The sequence below is a fragment of the Talpa europaea genome (assembly GCF_964194135.1).
Source record: "Talpa europaea genome assembly, chromosome: 1".
In the NCBI taxonomy this organism is placed as follows: Eukaryota; Metazoa; Chordata; class Mammalia; order Eulipotyphla; family Talpidae; genus Talpa; species Talpa europaea.
Genome location: NC_140073.1, coordinates 37397605 through 37417386, shown reverse-complemented (window position 1 = coordinate 37417386; position 19782 = coordinate 37397605). Strand labels below are relative to the sequence as shown.

Below are 19782 nucleotides of genomic sequence, written 5' to 3'. Positions count from 1 at the left end.
AATCAGTTTGTACTCCCACCAGCAATGTAGGAGAGTTCCTTTTTCACCACATCCTTGCCAACATTTGTTGTTGCTTGTTTTTTTGATATGTGCCATTCTTACTGGTGTAAGATGGTATCTCAATGTGGTTTTGATTTGCATTTCCCTGATTATAAGGGATGTTGAACATTTGGAAAAAAATTGCTTTAGATTTCATTTAGGAGCAAGGAAAAAATTTGGTCACAGAAGGGCTTTGAAAGAAAGTTTTTATACCCTGTTGAGTTTAGCTCAGTGTATCACTTAGGCAATCACATATATCAAAAGATAAGCAATTGTAAAAGGAAGTTGTAAGTACCAATTACGTGGTATACATAAAACTTGGTGATACTTATTTTCCAAATCACAATTCTTAAGATAGAATATTTGAACTTGGGGAAATCCAGACTATTTGTCATCTTATGAGTAAGAGGAATTCAGAGCATGTTGAGATCATGGTTGGAGTGATCTGGTTGGAGTGTTGAAGGCCTTGCAAAGAGAGTGAGAAGACGTGGATCAGGCTTCACCAGCTATAATTTATTGAGGGCCTGTTGTGTGTCATAGGCTGTGCTTTATATGCCACATTCAGTATGTTTACTTTTAACGACAATCCTGCGAAGTTTCTGTTTTCACCTTTTAGACAAAGTGAGTTTTAGACAGGTTAAGTGAACTGCTCTAGTTTGTCCCAGCTAGTACAATGGTAAAGTTATATCTTGGTCTGTCTGATTACATCTCAGACTCTTTCTACTGCTCCCAGCTACCCTCTAGGCAGCCACTCACCAGGATGGAACAGGGATGGTATAACTTGGCAAAGGCTCCTAGCCTCGAGAATGGAGCATAAGCAGCACGGGTGGGGCATTATATGGGGGCATAGCAGCTCTGAAACTCCAAGGGCAGGTTTGTGAGTCACACTCCCCTGCCCCACTCTGCCTTGGGTGCAGGTGTTAACATGTGTCTGTTCTTTGGGGGAGATTTTTCCTTTTCTATTATCTTTATTTGGTGCCACATCTGAAGCGGACAATGGAATATACCCTTCTTAAATTAGCTCTCCTTACCATATTCTTTTGAGAAAAGGGGCAGTAGAGATGTTCATCAGTTTACTCCAGGACTGGGAAATAACATGACATCTGGACTAGAATTTCAGGTCTCATACTCCAGAAACCCATACATTTTCTTTTCTTCACACCACCTCCAGCAAGGGCTATATTTATAAACTCTCCTATTAACAGAAGACAAACCCTTATAAAACCTCATTTTGATTTCTCATAATTTTAAATACATGTGTTGTGGATAAAGGTTATAATTGGAAAATACAAAGTGGAGAAGAGTAGAGAACTACAGAATTTTCTATGTGTTTCCTGACCTGGATTCTCTGTGTAGTATGGGGGAAAGAAGTAAATGAGGTGAATAGGATCTCAAGGCAGGAAAGTAGGGAATGTGAATTTGTCTTTGCTTTGTTATTTTTCTTATTATTTTTACTCATATTTTACAGGTAAATAAAGGAATAAAAAATTGGAAAATTTTGCAAATTTTATGAACTAGCCAGAATTCTAGAACATGAACTTAATATCAGATTTGAACTAAAATTGTTCTGCTTATAAGTTGGGGACCTTGAAGAAGTAGCATGTTTTTTCTGTGTCTCCTTTAAAAAAATCTGTAAGAGGGGATATTTGTCTAGAAGATCATTGTGAAAATGAGTTGGCAAAATGTGTATCACATAATACAAAGTAATATTCTAAACTCCCTGACACATGGTAAATGCTCCATAAATGAAGACTGCCATTAGTGAGATTAGGGATATTTTATTTATTTCTGGAGCAGTAGAAGCAGGAAGGGATGATGATAATCAACATCATCCTTACCTCCAGAGAGAGAGAGAGAGAGATAAAAGGAAGGAAAATTGACCAGGCAGGCAGCGTTTGATTTTACCGCTGGATCTCCCAATGATGAGTAGTGACTAGGCAAGTCATTACCTCTGACAAAAATCTCTGCCCTTGTGCAATTTATATCCTAGTTTGGTGGTTGGGGGGGGGGGTGGATAGTAAATGCAAAAACAAAACATAAAGAAAACTGGAAAATAGTCTGACCAAGAAAAAAAATTCAGGCTTGTTGTTGAGTTGGTCCTAATGTAGAGTGAGCTTCAAGCTCAGGATTAAAAAGGACCCTTTCTGTCTTTGACTTGACCCTTTGTGTGGAACTTTTGTGCTCCCAAACCAGATTACAAAAATTATTTTACATGAAAATTGTCAAATATGTGCAAAAGTAGAGGTAATAGTGTGACATATACTAGTAGATACATTACCCAGAGTTAGTAGTTATCAAGATCTCTTCCTCCTCATACCCTGTGTTCCTAAAGGTCTCCTGAGATTCTCTGAGTTTACAACTCCCCGGTGGTGCCCTAGGTATAGCCTCTTGTCCTGTTACATGCAGGAGTACTGAGTTGAGACAGTGTGCTGGGCTTTTCTGAGTTTCCTAGTTTTAGTAAATCAGCCACCCCCTTGTGTAGACCAGACCCCGCTCTGTGGCAGTGCTTGGGAACTGCACTTTCACCAGTAGCTTAGCGGCAGGAGAAAGTCCATTGTTAACTTCTGCCCACTGAATGCAGAAGTTGTGTCAGCTCATTCTCTCCCCCTCACCCCCCCCCCCCAACTTTCTTCCTTAAGGCAGCTTTTTTGAATGGGGAGATGGTGAACTGGCAGTTCTGTTAGGCCAAGCAGAGCACCTGTTGAGCAATCTAGTGGCATATAACCAGGAATAATATTCCAGCTACACAGCATTATTTTTAGTTATTAAGGGCTTCCCACAACCTTACCCAGACCAGATTTTACCAGAGGAAATAGATCTCCCTGTCTGAATGGGAGAGCTCCCCTAGTCCTAACTCCTCTTTACCACTACTAACAGTGGAGGGACTTAGGGCCCCTTTGCTCTGCTTACTGCCAAGTCAGAGGGCAACTGGCTCGCTTTCTGGCTAGGATCCTCCACCTGAGAGCAAGGCAGCCCCCCACCCCCTCTCTCTCATCTCCCCCTTCTTCTGATCTCTGTCAGTCCATCTTCCTTTCCAGGCCTTGCCTGAACCTCTACTGTCTAATGCAGTGCAATACTCTGCTTCCTTTTTTCTTGCTTTCTGCTATAGAATATTCTTTTCTGGGTTGTGGCTGCTGACTTTTTTTTCAGACTTGGGAGAGACATTATTTTCCGGCATTTTGCTGGGGCTCTGTGTTTACAGTTACAAGCGAATGTACACATAGCTCCTCTGCATGACTGCACAGTATTAACCACTTAGATGTTGTTGCCTTCTGAACAAGCGTGTCATTGGCTTTTCATGCATTTTCTGTTCTTTGGCCAATAGCATTTTCACATTCCCATTCCCTTCGCCCCCAGTCATAGCAGAATTACTGAATGTTGTGTCAAAAGCAAGGGACTCTGTGAAAGTAGGAGACTTTGGCCCTGTAATGCTCCTTAAGTAATCGTCAAGCAAATAGAATGAAACCAAGAAAGCAGGAATGATTAGTTAAAGGATTTCAGGTAGTAAGAAATAAGGCTTTGAATGGTGAACAGCACAGATCAAAGTAGAGGGCTTTGCATACTGTGAAAAGAAAGCCCTTAATCCTGTAAGCGGCAGGGAGCCATTTAATTTGTATGTCTTAAGGAGGTATTAAAAAATGTACAAAAGTCTTAAAATGTGTATAAGAAAAGCATACAAAAAAGCAGGCAAATCTTACATACAGCTTGATGAATTCGTATATAAGGATATACCTGTGTAATTATAGCTCAGATCCAGAAAATATCTCCAGAACCCCAGAAGGGAAGTTTTTATCTTGATTTACACATTTTTGGATAACAAGTCTCATGATGTAACTAGGACTTATTACTGCTGTTCTTGGATTAGCAAGCCTTTATTCATACCTTTTAACTGTACGACAAAAATAATAGAGTGATTTTTATGGTTAACATTTATTAGTCATCAGCATGTCTTGATACTTCACATGCATTCCTTCCTTTTATCTGCTCCTTAAGGTTTTATTTCTATCCTATTACAGATGCTGAAGGTTGGAGAGAGATCTGATTTGCCTCAGGTCCCACAGCTAGAAAGTGGAAGTTAGAATTAAATCCAGTACTGTCCATCATTAGAGACTGCTTTCTTAACGGTGGTCTGGTGCCTTAACTATTTGATACCCATGTTTAAGTAACAAAGTTAGGTCTTTGTGGTGGAAGTGGCTTTGTTACTGTACTTGATGAATGTTCTTTTTAGGTTTATTCAGACCTGTTCTTATTACAATTATGATGAAGAGGTCATTGACTCTGACAATCAGGACCCAAAGTGATGTTCCTTAGGGTGGATCTTTTTGAGGAAAGCATCTTTTTGATGCTTTCAATGAGGATAATTCTCAAATCTATATGTAACAAGATGATGGCCTCTATGGACAAATTATCAGAATAGGACACAATGAAGATGAAGTGTGGACCTAAGCATCCAGAAATTCCAACAATTAATTTGTGTTAAAAATTAATGAGTGGAATAAATGCAAGCCAGTTTTAGCTAGCAAAATGGCAGAATGTTTATTAAGATGATGGTTCAAGAGCTAAGACATCCAAAGAAAACATGAAACTTCCACTGCCACTGAAAGAAAAATCAATTTATTTTAATGGGCCTCAATGGGGAGGGATCATGCAGCAAGCTTAGGCATAAACTGAGAGGAGTCAATGAAATTCAGGTTATACAAGAAGAAAGCACGTAGGCAGTGTCAGATTGTGGTGGAAAAACATGTTGCAGGAAAATAGTCTTAAAATGATATAAACAACTCGCTTTATCCCACTTGCTTAGTGAAAGACTACAGTTTTACCTTGTTTAGAGTAGTGGGTACAAAGAATGCAATTGCCAGTTGTATTTACCTTTTGAAGAGGTGTGGATGCCAAAAAGAAGTTCAGAATTGTTTTTGATATGTTCATCTTTATCAAAGTGGGCATGGGTGGTGATGAAAGGTGGCTTTCCACTAAAAGCTGCTCCTGTTGGTCAATGTTTCCTTTACAGACTGTTAAACAATCATGTGTTTAAGTGAAACCAACGAAAGGGAAATAAGATTATGGATACTGAATTTTGTGATTAAAGTTAATCCTAAAATATAATTAAAATGTGGAAAGTGTCCTTCAAACATAAAATAAATACGTAAAGTCACATTGGCAGGCAGATCTGAATTGTCTCCTCTCCCTGCCTTCCCCAAACCAAAAGTTTCATTACTGCTCTGTTCAGAATTCCTGCTTTGGGTCCCTTTCTGGTGTTTGCGCTGGTCACTTGAGAATGCCTGATATCTGGAGCCTGCAGGTCCAGTTGCCAGGAACCTTTGCCTAAAGAATGGCTGAACACCTTCGGCACTGGATCCTAGCATTAAACTGTCTTCCTTCAAATCATTCCTTTAGATTTTGTATTGAGCCCTTTGGGAAACGGACTTTTGAGGAATGCAGTCAAGAAGGGGGATGGCAAAGAAGTTGCCCCAAACAAAAGAAGGATGATGTCAGTGCCCCAGCTCTTGGCCCTTTGTGAGAAGGGAAAGTGAATTCTCAAATTCTAGTTGTTTTCTTACTGAAACCGTTTCTGAAATTTTATGAAATGAAATACATGGATATTTTTTTCTTGAGATATTTTCCCTACTTACTCTGACACCTTAACTGCCCTTTCCCTGGTAATGATTGCAGAAGATCCCGGGCTCTGATAACAGAAGAGAGAAATAGAATTTTAGATTAAAAAAAAAAAAAAAACAACAAAAGTATTAGTAAAAGGTTAAAGTTGAGATTTCTAAAAATGAAAAGAATCCTAAAATCAAGTTTCCTTATAATAAACAAGGCAACTGGAAGGGGAACAAGACAAGGTGTAAGAAAAGAAGGGGGACGAAGAAGGTGGCAGGTGGACTCTTGCAGGCCTCGTGTTGTCTTCTCCATTGTTTCATTCTTAGGACAAATGCTTACCATTGGATTGTAAATATGTCTGAATTATAACTTACTGTGCTTTTCTATTAATATAACTGGAGATCTAGATTCTTAAGTATGTTAAATTAATTAGGAAAAAAACCCTGCAGTAGATGTATATATAATCTCTTGTGTATTTTGGTATGAAACATCAGAGGTACTTAGTACCTTTCTCCACTTGGAAGGTATTCAGAATGGACTTTATATAATGGGGAATTGACATAGGATAAACTTTAATATAATGGATATTGATCAGCTTTGGATAAGTGGGATTTGATAAAGTTACACTGGTACTTAAGTAGGCAAATAACCACAAATTTTAAAATAAGATTATTTTTCTTAATAGTCCTATTTTGTGACGGATTATGATCCAACCATCGAGGATTCCTATACAAAGCAGTGCGTGATAGATGACAGAGCAGCCCGACTAGATAGTAAGTAAGCTCTCTTTATTTGGTAGTTCACATACCATTTTTCAAAAGGTGAATTCTGTTTTCTGCTAGGTTATGTGGTACAATTGAAATACTGTAATGCTTAACATCAGATTGAAACATCTAATAAGAAAATCTTGAATATAAACCCATCTCTTTCACTAGTTTTGACTGATGAAGCTGCATACATCAGTCAAGGCAATTAAACTATTCCTTAGTAAATGTAATACAAAACGATAATTGGATTGTTCTTGTTTTGTAAAACTAGTACTGCCATTATAATCTGTTGAAGTTGTGTTTATTGGGACATTTGGAAAAAACCAGATCAGGCCTCAACTCTGCCTGCATTTTGGCAAAGGTTAAAATGGGTGAAGTGAATATAGAAAAAACTTCAGTATTTAACTTGCTTAGACTTTATAGCACCAGAACCTTTGAACAAATTGTGTATTGTGCATGGCTAAAACTTCTCACCTCTCCACTAAAGAAAGTCGTGTTCTTTTACCCACAGAGATCGAGAAATACACTAGCCTCTGCCATCTTGAAAGTGTGATAATTGGGGAATAGTCCACATTTTCTTTCTTGAATTTACAGTTACCTTTACAGTTCTTTCCACAGAGGAGCCGAAACATCCATATGACATCAGAGGTTATTTGACTCTATCTCCATAGATGTATTTGATATTTTTAACCTTGTAATTGGTATGCTAATATATTCTTAACTGCAAAATCAGTCTGTACTGATGAAGATAACTCTGAAACTGTCTACCATTAGAATATATTTGTCTTCAGTACTGAGAATAAAGTACTAAGAGGCGAGTGCATTTCTTTATGTACCAAGAATGGTGTACTCTAAAGGATATACACTGACTGGGCCTGTCCTTGTGGAGAATCCATTCATATAAAATGAAAATATGAACACAGTTGTTTGTTGTTTCTCCTTTAGTTCTGGATACAGCAGGACAAGAAGAGTTTGGAGCTATGAGAGAACAGTATATGAGAACTGGAGAGGGTTTCCTGTTGGTCTTCTCAGTCACAGATAGAGGCAGGTTTGTACCAATATGAAATGTAGACCCACTTTTCATACCTAGATGACGATTTCATTGAATTTGATTTTCTTGTTTTGATAGAAAAAAAGAAAAGTAATAAAATACTAAGTGGGCATGAAACTTGCTGAATTCTGATACTTGACCAAATTGATCAATTTCTTTTTGTATTTTTAGTTTTGAAGAAATTTATAAATTTCAAAGACAGATTCTCAGAGTAAAGGATCGTGATGAGTTCCCAATGATTTTAATTGGTAATAAAGCAGATCTGGATCATCAAAGGCAGGTGAGAAGGAATTTGCTGCTTGGAAACCAATTGTTTGTAACCATGTAAAATGAAGATATATTTAATGAAAAAATAAAAAATTCCCAGGATCAAAAAAACGGCTCTAATTCTGGCACACTGGATTTTAGAGAAGTAAACTACAAATAAATATTTTCAGAGAAAAAGAAGTAAATTTCCTGTTTGCAATAGGGAAGAAATACAAAGGACGTAGATCTGAGGAATTTAGTTTTCATGTTATTCTACATAGAACTCCAGTGGACATTGCCGCAAGTATTTGTCCTAGCTCTGTTCACAGGTTACATTTTCCTGGGTAACACCCAAAACTCTAGTGCAGTGAGATAATCTTAAAGTTAACCCTGAAAACCTAATTGACTCAATATTTTTTTTTAAAGATTTATTTATTTATGCATGCAAGAATTGGAATACAGGCCAGAGGTGTGTATGTGTGTGTGGGGGTGGGGGTGGTGAGAAGATTCACCAGAGACAGAGTGGGGAACAGAACAGGAAGATGGACTGAAATACACTGCTGAGGGGAGCAGTGGGCAAGACAGGAGAGGTCTGCTGTGCCATATGGGTACTCCGTGGCCAGGGATCGAACTTGTGCTGCAGTGGCTGCAGATAGCTTCATAGGTTGTGTCTTAACCCTTGCGCCAACAGGGAGGCCCTAATTGATTCAATATTAATGCTCAATTACTTCATTTAAAGAATGGCTTTGATTTAATTGGCAGTGTGTGGATTTTTCTGAAGTCCCATTAGTAAGTGAATTTTCTGTTGTCACGTTGCCTAGCTCTAATACCGGTGACCTACAAGAAAAGTAGAATAAGTTTTACTACTCGGTCTCTTTCTTATATGAATTAGTATGTAAAATGTCTGCAGATATTCAATATATTGTGCCACTTTGACTTTGTTTTATGTCATAGAATCACAAAAGTTCATGTATGTTTTTTATTTTTGTGAGAACTATAGGCTCTTAGAGTAAAATAAAGAGCAGCGTGGTAAGAGAAACAATATGGAGAATGATTAAATTTCATATTTCTACCATCTGAAAGATGTGTAGTTTTCTAGAGTCAGTTCATCTGTATTTATTTCTCTGCCTAAACCATATACATAGTCATAAATTATATATATATATATATATATATATATATATATGCTGAATGATTTAGATGTGTAAACCAAGGAGAAAAGCAAGTGGCTATGACATCTGACAGCTTGGTTTGTTCATTCCTGTGGATTCTACTTTCTAAAGGATAGGCACAGAGAACACTTATGTGCCTCTTTATGCCTTGTCTCCTCTTTCTTAGTTCCCTTATCGCCTGCACTTGGGCATAGTGACTCCTCACAGTCGTGCCCATTAAATCCATATGGTGGTGACTCCACGTCCCTGCACTTTTTCCTAGTTCACTCATTTCTCACTTGTTTGGATGATTATTACTTAGTCTCATTCTTAAACTTACACACTTTTTACCCTTTCCTCAGCTGATGATGAATGGTGGCCTGTTTCACTGGGAAATTTCTTCCTGTCCCAACCTCCTTACATACTAACCTAAGTGAATATGTGCCCCACTTACGTGGATAAACTGCTCACCCTGCTGTGACCACCTCTCCAGTAGGTACTGGATCCTGTTCCTTTCACCAGCTCAGGGACATCACCCCAGTGATTGTTCCATCTAGTATATGATCATTCCGACCAGCATATAACAAACTGCAGTGTCTGTTGTCTTTAAAACAAAAATTAACTGCAGCAACATCTTTTTCTTAATTTCACATTTCTTTTTGTCGTTCCTCCTTAATAACAAAGCTCTCTAAAAGTATTATCTACATTGGCTGTACTTACTTTCCTGCCATTCCTGTTTGGTCTGACCCCAGGCACTCAGTGCCCCATCAAGGTCACCACTTGCATAGATGTTGGTAACATTTGACACAATTACTCACACACTTCTTTTTGAAACACTTGTTTACTTTGCTTTGTGGCACAGTTCCCTACGCCTCCTCCCTCCTTCCCAGTGCCCTCTGTTGGCTCCTCCTCATGTCCTTATCTATCTCAGGTATTTTTAGGGTTTAGCTACTCTGGGCTCAGATATTCACAGACAAGCATACTTTATCTTTGGTCTCTCTTCACAGTTAGGCTGTTGTTCTGTGATGTCTTGGCACCCTTACTTGTCTACAGCTGACCCTGGGTAGACTATAGGGATCCCATAAATACTTATTTTCCCCTGTTCAGTAATTTTTACTTTTTGGCTTTTTCTTTAAGTTCTTAGTAATCAGTCTGGCTTGCATTAGTTGTTAACCCAGTTTGTTCTTTTCTGCCTTTGGCTTGGACATGGTCTATTGGGCTTTCTCTAGTTTCTAGCCTATTTTCTGTTAGATAGCAAATGCCTGTTTCTTATGTTCTTTGAATTTGGGGGTCAGCTCTGGACATTCCTACCACTGGCTCCAAAGATCCTCAACTTGTCAAGGTAAGGAGATTGTTAGAAGTGATGCTGCATGTTTCCTTTCGACTTCTGTATCTCTGGATTAGCTTCTTTTCCCCATTCATCCATCCGCCATCCATCCAGTATTTATTCAGCCCTTTTTCCTAGGAATTGATGACAGAGTAGTAGTAAAAGTAGTCATTGAAGTTTACATTAAATGAAAAGAGATATGTAGAATTAGAATGACTATTTTGTGTTGCCACATATCTGGCTCCTTAGAGAAACACTAATCATTTTGTTTATCGTATCAGAGGTGCAGTAAGAAAATGTAGGTAAATGATTTGCTTGTCCTTGCAAAAATATAAAGCTAAGTATGACAGCACATTAATTCTGAAATTTAATACAGTATGAGCTTGGATTGTGGACTTCATGATCTATCTGATTTCAAGTTCCCTGTGCTTGACTCAGCCCTGTCTAGAATTGACAGGAATTGTTTTTGCTTTCTGTTTTTATCCCCCTCTTTCCTTCATGGCTTATTTTAGCTTCCCAGTAATTATTGGTGCTTAATTATTAGTGGCCACTGCTAATTCAAGAAAAGAACCCATTATACAGTACTACTAATAATAGATACCTAGGCTTGCTAACTCCCATTCCTGTTATTTCTTTGACCCTCAGTGTGCCCCTGCACCTTCCTAGAGAAAAGGATCCCTCCTTCTTAAGTAATAGAGTAACAGTCTTCCAGCTTTACCTGCTTGTGCCTTGTCTGTATCTAAAAGGCTCATAACATTGAATGTATGTGCCATAAGGACTTAATAGTTTGTTCATGCTCTGACCCTAGTAGCACAACAAATAAAAGCTTCATTAAATATTAAATATTTGCTGAATGAATCAGGTCATCAGTGAACAAGACATCAATATGATGATTCTACATAATAGATATTTTTTAAAAACAAAACACATTTTGCTTCTGTAAACTCAGGTTATTAATTAACTCATTATATTTCTAAGTAAGTATTGCAACATTGTGGTCTATCCTATTAAGCCCAGTTTTTTCAGACAAAATTGCTTTCCTGTTCCCATTTTGCTCTTCTGTATTTGGAGATTATCTATCTATCCATCCATCCATCCATCCATCCATCCATCCATCCATCCATCCATCCATCCATCCAGATATGTACTTATAGAATAGCTATATCAGTATATGCATATGTCCATATTCTTGTGAATTTCCACTAATGTTCACTGAGTCTCACTAGAGGTTCCCATATATAGATCTGTGAATTTGTTGTATCAGATTTGGCTTGGTTGTTTTAAGCAAAACATTTTTGTGTAGGACTTAGATCTACCAAATCAGAATATCCAGGAGATAAGGTGTTGTCAGTATTTGGTATCTTTATAAAATTCTCTAATTCAGGGAACCTCTAGGAAATCCTCGTGTGTGTACTTGCTTTGGCTTTGTTCCATATAGTATCCTTTTTGTTCATTTTTATTTGCTTTGATGGTAATGATACTTTTTTATTTCATTATTAAAAATTATACTACACCAGTGATTTCCAAAGCAGCTTTATATTTAGAGAGTTCTTGAGCAGAAATGTGTTTATAAACTTTGCTGACCTCAGTTCCTGGAAGACAGTGATGTGAAACTATCCTTTAAAAATAAATAAATGAAGCATGTAAACAGCCTTCACAGTGGGATTGTTTTATCATCCAGACTGTTCATTAATTTTTCCCACTAGGTATAAAAATAGGTCATTTGCTGTTCCTCTCTAGCAGAATTACATTATGGAGGAAGGGGAGGGTAAGATGCCCTTTTGAAGAGTGACAGAGCATAAAGACAAATAGCAAAATTCTTAAGGGCCTTTTTATTTCCCTCTCCATATCAAATTTATGTCAATAAAGTAAGTAAGTTATAGAGATTGATTTCAAATATTTTAATTTTTCTTAACATCTTTTCTGTTACTTGAAGACATTTATTTGATTGGTCTCTATTTGCTCAGATACTTGTTTAGTTAACTACTACAGCTTTTCTTAGGCTCTGGGTGTATATAGACAAATCTGCCTTACTCCCTTGCTACAAAGGTCCTTATGGTGGGAGAATGAGACAGCAAAATGGTGTGTGGTTTGTTAAGACTTTAAGTCACTGGTGTGTCAGAGGGTGTTTTGGGAGCTCTGGGATGCTGTTCTAAAACAGCATTAACACTTTGGGGATGTTTCAACTGCTTGCATCTTGAGCTATTAGTGAGAAACAAATTAAGTAGAGATAGCTTTGGGAGAAAAAAGATTGACATTCCAGGATAAAGGAACGGAATTTGTGACAACATGGAGATATTTTTGTAGGAAGAAATTTCCTGTGTCAAATTTTCCTAAAATAGGAATTTTTCTTTCTAAATGGATGGTTCTGTGAAGCATTCTTTCCTTACATGTTTACATTATTGTAAATTGCTTGCTTGATTGGATTGATATTTCAAAATCATAATCCTGATAGTATATTTGTTGTTTTGAAGAGAGGTGGGGTAAATTTAAAAATTACATAAACTTGCATATACCAGAGCTTTGTAAAATCTATCTGCTACCCTTTGTAACACAACAGGATAAACTATTATAAAGTAACTCGTAGATGTATATATATTTATGTAATAACTTAATGCTATCACATTGAAGTTGCTGAATTTTAGGAATGAAATCTGAAATTGGAGAGCAAATTGCCTGAAAAAATTAGAGGGAACACTACCTTAAACTTAGATGGGACCAGAAATAATTTTTCTGATCAGAATTACCTTGTAATTCTTGTTGTATTAGGTTGTCCAAATAACTGCATTCCAGAAGAAAATTTAAGGATACAGGAATACAAATTATCTAGTCCCCAACAGATAATAATCTAGTACCCAGACATCCCTCAAAAATTAGCAAGCATCTAAATATAAGCAGGAGAAAGGACCCATAATAAGAAGAAAAAAACAACAAATGAAAATGGACCCAGAAATGACCCAGATGAGTAAATAGAAACATCAAAACAAGTATTATTATTATCATCTTCCATATGTCCAAGAAGCTAGAGAAAAAACTGAAGGTTAAGTTGAGATGTAAAAGATCAAAATTAAACTTCCAGAACTTTAAAACTACAGTGTTTGGAGATGAAAAATACACTGAAGGGGGATTAACAGAAGTTGTGATAAAAAATTTCAAAATTTAATGAAAACTACAAATGCACATATCTAAGAAGTTCATCAAACCCTGAGCACATGGAATATAATGCAAATTACAGCATTTTGTCTTGTATCACATTAATCACATGAAATTACTCAAAGCTAGTAATCAAGAGAAAATTTGAAAATAACCAGAGAAAAAAGAATATTTTGCAAACATAGGAATAAAGACAAGGATGACATCAGCCATCATTGTTTCTCAGAGAAAGTGAATCAAGCCAGAAGAAGTGGAGCAACAATCTTTTAAGTATTGAAAGAAAAAACTTTCACCTGGTGTTCAATACCCACTAAACTTTATTTCAAAATGAAGGTGAAATAAAAACTTTTCTCAGGTACACAAAAGGTGAAATAATTTATTACCAGCAGACCTACATGACAAGAAATGTGAAATGAAGTCCTCAGCCTGAAGAAAAATGATAATAAGTGAAAATCTGGGTCTATACAAAGAAAGAAAGTACTAGTACCAGGAATGGCAGTTATGTGGGTAAATATAAATACTTTTATTACTTAGATCTCTTTAAAACATAGGCGATTAAATAAAAGGTGGTAACAGTAAAAAAAGTATGAGGGAGAAACATACTATTTTATATAAATTAGTATAATATTTGAATTAGACTGTGATGAGTAAAAAATGTGTATTATAAACTCTAATGTAGTCATTAAAATAACATACTAGCTATATATCGTTCTTTAGCTAGCAAAGGACATAAAAGGAATCATAAAAACATTATAATTAACCCAAAAGAAGGTAGAAAAAGGATATATAGAACAAATCATGGATGGACAGAAAACAAATTTCAAGATGAATCTGCTATATCAATCACATTGATGGTAAATAGAGTAAACACTTGAATTAAAAGGTAGATGTCAGGTTGGATGAAGAGAATAGAAAGCAAGACCCTAGAATCTACTCTAAATTTTAAAGATACAAATGGGTTAAGAAAAGGATAAGGTAAAATATGCCATGCTAACACCAATGAAAAGACTGTTGAAATGGATATATAAATATCAAAGTAGATCTCAGACTGAAGAATATTAATAAAAATAAAGACGTTTTGTAATAAGTGGATTACTTCATCAAAGGGACAGAACTGTCCCAAACATTCATGGGAGCTAGTAACAATTTCACATTCTTGAAGCAAAACTGGAAAAAAACTGCAAAGAGAATTGACCGAGTAAGTACAATTTAGTAAATATATAGATGGCTTGAACAACACTATTGAACAATTTATCCTAAGTGACATTTAGTGAATACTTGACCCAACAACAACAGAACATATTTATTTTTTTTTTAAATGAGATTGAATCATAGAACAAATCTCCATAAATTTGAAGGGATTCTAGTCAGAAAATATGTTCTTTGTCCACAGGGGAATTGAATTGGAAATCAGTACCAGAAATTACAGAAATCAATAATAGAAATAACAAAACATATCTAGGAAATCTCCAAATATAGCATATTTCTAAATAACCCTTGATACAAAAAAAAAAAAAAAGAAATTACAAAATATTATGAATTGATTGACAATGAAAAGATAACTTACCGGAATTTTTAGGGTGCTCCTAAAGGAGCATATATAAGGAAATTTATAGCACCTAATGCTTATGTTAGAAAAGAGTCTCAATTCAATGACTTTAGCATCTGTTTTAGACTAGAAGAAAAATTTAAAAAGCAAACTGAACAATAGTAATCAGAACAAGGGAAATAATAAAGATAAGTTTGGAAATCAATGAGTTTGAAAGTGGAAAAACCATGGGAAAGATAAATACCAAAAAGTGGTTTTTAGAAGATCACAGTAATCAATTTAGCCAGGATGATCAGGTAAAGAAGACACATTTTACCAATATCAGTAATGGAAGAGATACCTGCAGACTTTCAGATACTTAAATAATTACATAGAAATTCTATGAACAACTTCATACCAATAAAGACAACAAGCTATAAGATAGAAAATACCAAAGCTCATGTAAGACAAACAAAAAAGAATAGAAAACTCCAGGTTCAGATGGATTCATTGGTGAATTTTACCCAACTGATTTTGCTGAAATTGTTCCAGAAAGTTGAAGAGGAAAGAATTCTTTCCAGTGCATTATATGAAGCCAGAAAAAAAAGTAAGAAAAGAAAACAATAGTCCATTACCTCACATGAGCATAGATTTAAAAGTCCTTAATAAAATTTTAATAAATAGAATTCAATAACATATTAAAAGGACAATGTATCATCACCCAAGTAAAGTTTATTCTGGGAATACAGTGTTGGTCTGGCATACCAAATGGATCAATGTAGTCCACCATATTAATAGACTAAGAATGAAGAATCATATGATCTCTAGAAACAGAAAAGTACATTTAATAAAATCCAATATCCATTCCTGATAAAAGCTTTTTTTAAGCAGAACTTTATTAATCTGATAAAAGGGCCTCTACGATAAAACCCAACAACTGACTGCATACTTAATGGGGAAAGACAGTGCTTTGCCTCAAGATTAAAAACAACTCAAAAGTACCTACCCCTCTCTCCACTGCTGTCATTGTACTGATGGTTCTAGGCAGTGAGATAAGGCTAGAAAAAGAAGTAAGTCAGCCATGCCAGAAAGGAAGCAATGAAACTATCTTTATTAGCAAATTACATGATTGTTTATATAGAAAACCCCATCACTTTTATAAAAGAATGTCTAGATATAAGGGAGTTTATCCTATTTCCAGAAATTAAGAGAAATATACAAAAGTTACCCTATTTCTGTAGAGAGAAATGTACATCACTGGAAAGACCAGAAGAATGTGCCTCTATAGGTTCCTAAGTAAGTACTGTCTTTTTGACTTTTCTGCAAGTGTTTACCTTTGGTAATGACTGTAATGAAAGTCTTTTTTTTAGAAATACAATTTTTAGCCTCATTGTATGAATGTGAATATAAATTAGTTTAATAATTAGGTCAGTAGCACCATTCACACCTTTTACATTTGAAATATATGCATTTACTTATTCCATTAGTATTTTCCTGTTCTAGCCTACCATTTGATTTGTCAATCAGCTCTATCACCCTTCACCTCCTAATGTAAGGAAGGTGCTGTGAGGGCTTGTGATCCTATTCATTATTCATTTTTCACCACATACTGAATGTCTCCTGTGTACCCATTACTGTGGAATAGAGAGATGAAGATGATCGACTGGGCTCTTAAGACCTGCCCTCCTCTTCAGCCACACCTCTCGCCTTTTTCTCCCTTGGCATGCTCTATGCCAGCCCTGGTAGGCTTTTTCAGGTTCTGGAGCTTGGAAAGTCCATCCACTTTCATGGCTCTCACATCTGCCATTTCCTTGGTTGGGAATGCTTCCTTACCCTACCCTGACTAACTCCATAATCTTTATTTGACTCTAGTTTGAATATCCTTCCTCAGGGAAGCGTTCCCCGACTACCTGATCTGTAGACTGATAGCACTTTGTACTTTTCTTTCCGATTTGTGTCCTAAGTTTGTTCTGAGTTCTGTGGAGGTGGCCATCATTTCATGTTGAGCACAAGTCTCTTTTCATCTTTTGATAAAATAGTCTGGGTTGGACTGGATTAACAGTGTCGTCTGTGGCTGGGGATTAGATGGAGCAGTTCTTCATGTTAATACTATATCTCACACAGAATTCTTGGAATTTCAGATAACACAGGAAGAAGGACAGCAATTAGCACGACAACTTAAGGTAACATACATGGAGGCGTCAGCAAAGATTAGAATGAATGTAGATCAAGCTTTCCACGAACTTGTCCGGGTTATAAGGTAAGCAAACACATTCTGGATCTTTGTTTTAACTTCTTGAATTTGATGGGTAATCACACTGTACTTTTAAAAACTATTAAGTGAGAAAAAAAATGCCATTAACTGTTTTCAGTAAGAGAGAGTAGGAGGGGTTATGTTTTAGAGGCTAATGCATGTGGCATATTAAAATTTTTAACTACATACATACAGTATTCCAGCTACTTCCTTATATAAAACCTAATTGAATTATACTGAGGTAGAGGATATACATAGGGTTGAAAAGAATATATGTAGCTTCCAAAGATGGTGATATAAAGAGGTGATGACACCAGCTAGATACCCTGGTGAGCTTTACTTACATCACATTTAATCCTCAACACAACCCTAGAAGCTAGGCACTTTCTTTTTATCCTCATTTGCAGGTAAGAGAAATGAGGCACAGAGAGGTTAAATAACTTGTGTAAAGTTCAGATGTATTAAATGGCAGAGCCAGGACTTGAATCAGTACCTAATTCCAGAGCCTTGCTTCTTGCCCAGTTCCTCCCAGGTCATGAGTAGGCTGCAGTGGAGTTTTCACACTTCCCTGGACATGAAGCATAGTTTCCCAGATTACAGGTTTTTCTCTTAGCTGGCCTCAGAGGCCCCTGTGGTTCAGAAAGTGTTAATGGGTTCCAGGAAGTTTGAAGTGATGGGTGAGGTTGGCTGGAGCTACTGTGTGTGTGGTATGTGAGGAAGAGTGACTTGCTTTAGTGGGTGGGGTTCATTTGATTGATTCACATCTTGGCCCCTACCTCACCCTCCACGTTCTAGATCTACTGGTTTCTCTGCTAGTTAGATGGTTTCACAGGCATATAGGGTGGGCTTGTATTAATCGTGTATATAATTGACATTTGAGCTATGGGCTTATTATATTTTTTTATAGCCCCTTGGCAAGGTATTCGCTCTCTTCGGGGGGGGGGGTGAAGATTATTTTTTGGTTTTAATAATTTGTTAAAAATCTGAGTTCTGCTATATCTAATGAATACAGTTTGACTTTTACAAGATGAAAAGATTTCTGGAGGTAGATGGTAGTGCTGGCTGCATCATGTGGTGAATGTATTTAATGCCACTGAACTGTACTCCTCAAAATGGTTGAGATGGTAAATTTCATGTTACATATATTTTAATGTGTACATAGACATGTTCACACACTGATGAACTAGTGCCTTAAAGTACTTCTTAGTGCCTTTTAAAAATTTGTCCTTGATTTTGATCCTCAGAATCTATCCATATCTGTTAGTCAAGAGTGAGGAAGGAGTAGTGGAGACTTTTTTCAGATTGAGAGACTGATGTGCTGCCTAGTGAGTTATAGAGATAACTTACTGGAGGCTTTTTAAATGCCATGTACCGTTACGCATTGAAACATAAAAAGATCTTACTTTATTCACAGGGCAACTATAAAAAAGATTTTTTTTTTATTCCCTTCAAAAAAACCAAGACTGGTAGCTAGTAAGTTTTCAGGACAAGGATAGGGACTGTATACTTTACCAGGTTAATTTTTACCATGTTGCAGTCATGGATATGTATCCTTAAGTACACCTTAGAGTTAACAGAATCTCAGATTGGAATGAGAACTTACAAGTTGCTGAGTTCAGCATCTTCCCTGATTCAGGACTCAACATTAATGAAACTCGGACTGCTGGGTTTATGCTGATGTTGAAGGATTTGTACCTCCCCCCGCCCCAAAGATTTGCTTTGACTGATTACTTGAAATTGAACCCTGAAAAACATAAGCCTATGAACTAGACTTGTCCAGAAATAACCTGCATTTGTAATAATTCATTTCCAAGAAGGCAATTACATGTAGAGTTTTCTGTCTTACAGGAAATTTCAAGAGCAGGAATGTCCTCCTTCACCAGAACCAACACGGAAAGAAAAAGACAATAAAGGCTGCCATTGTGTCATTTTCTAAGAATCCCTTGAGTTTTAGCTTCCAACTGCCAGGAAAAGCCCTCATCTTCCCCCTCTCTCCTTATGGTTTACATCTTGTTGGTACCTTTCTAGCCTTAGACATACATCACCATGGTAGCCTTAGACCAGAAGCTGGCTAATCCTTTCTGTGAGCTACTCCTATGGTCATTTCAAGACAGATTTAAAGGTAACACTAAGGCTGCTTCAAAGATTATTTGATTCTTTTAAAATATGTATATACACAGACATTCTTATTTAAGGGCTTACATTTTAATAGAGAAAAATCAGTTTTGGAATGTAGCTGTTTGACAAGCCTAAGTCACAGGTTGTGAAATAATTTTTAACTTCTGGAGTCCTATTGCCTACTGTTCTCTACATAGAAGCATAGGGAGTTTTTTTAAAATGTGAATTTTTGCCTATCTAAAAATTTTGATGTCAATTTTAGTTAACCTGAAATACACTGAATTAAATCCACAAACGTGAGACATCTCAGACCTTTACTGATGCTACAGTCTTTGTTTTCTAGTAGCCAAAATACCAAAATGCCTATTGTATTTATAGATTAAAACCTGCTTATAAAGTCTTTATCATTATTTCTGCTTTTAAGATGATGATATTCTATGTGGCCAAATATTTGAACTCATTCTGGACTTAGGCGTTTCGATGGTCTTGGTTTTTCAATTGAAGTATCTTCACAGCCATATTGAGAGGAAAAGTAAATAATTTCTGT

The 19782-nt window shown here is 36.5% G+C and overlaps 1 protein-coding gene across 1 annotated transcript in view; it reads left to right on the top strand.

Moving 5' to 3' along the window:
- The window catches only part of RRAS2 (RAS related 2), a gene marked incomplete at both ends in the record, with an annotated part of 70283 nt that extends 51230 nt beyond the window's left edge, over positions 1-19053 (top strand). Inside the window, 5 exons of the mRNA XM_084249150.1 lie at positions 6326-6413; positions 7353-7455; positions 7630-7738; positions 17005-17123; positions 18966-19053. Of these exons, the coding sequence (XP_084105276.1) occupies positions 6326-6413; positions 7353-7455; positions 7630-7738; positions 17005-17123; positions 18966-19053 (507 nt within the window). The remainder of the gene's footprint in view (positions 1-6325; positions 6414-7352; positions 7456-7629; positions 7739-17004; positions 17124-18965) is intronic.
- Between the last annotated feature and the right edge of the window lie 729 nt (positions 19054-19782).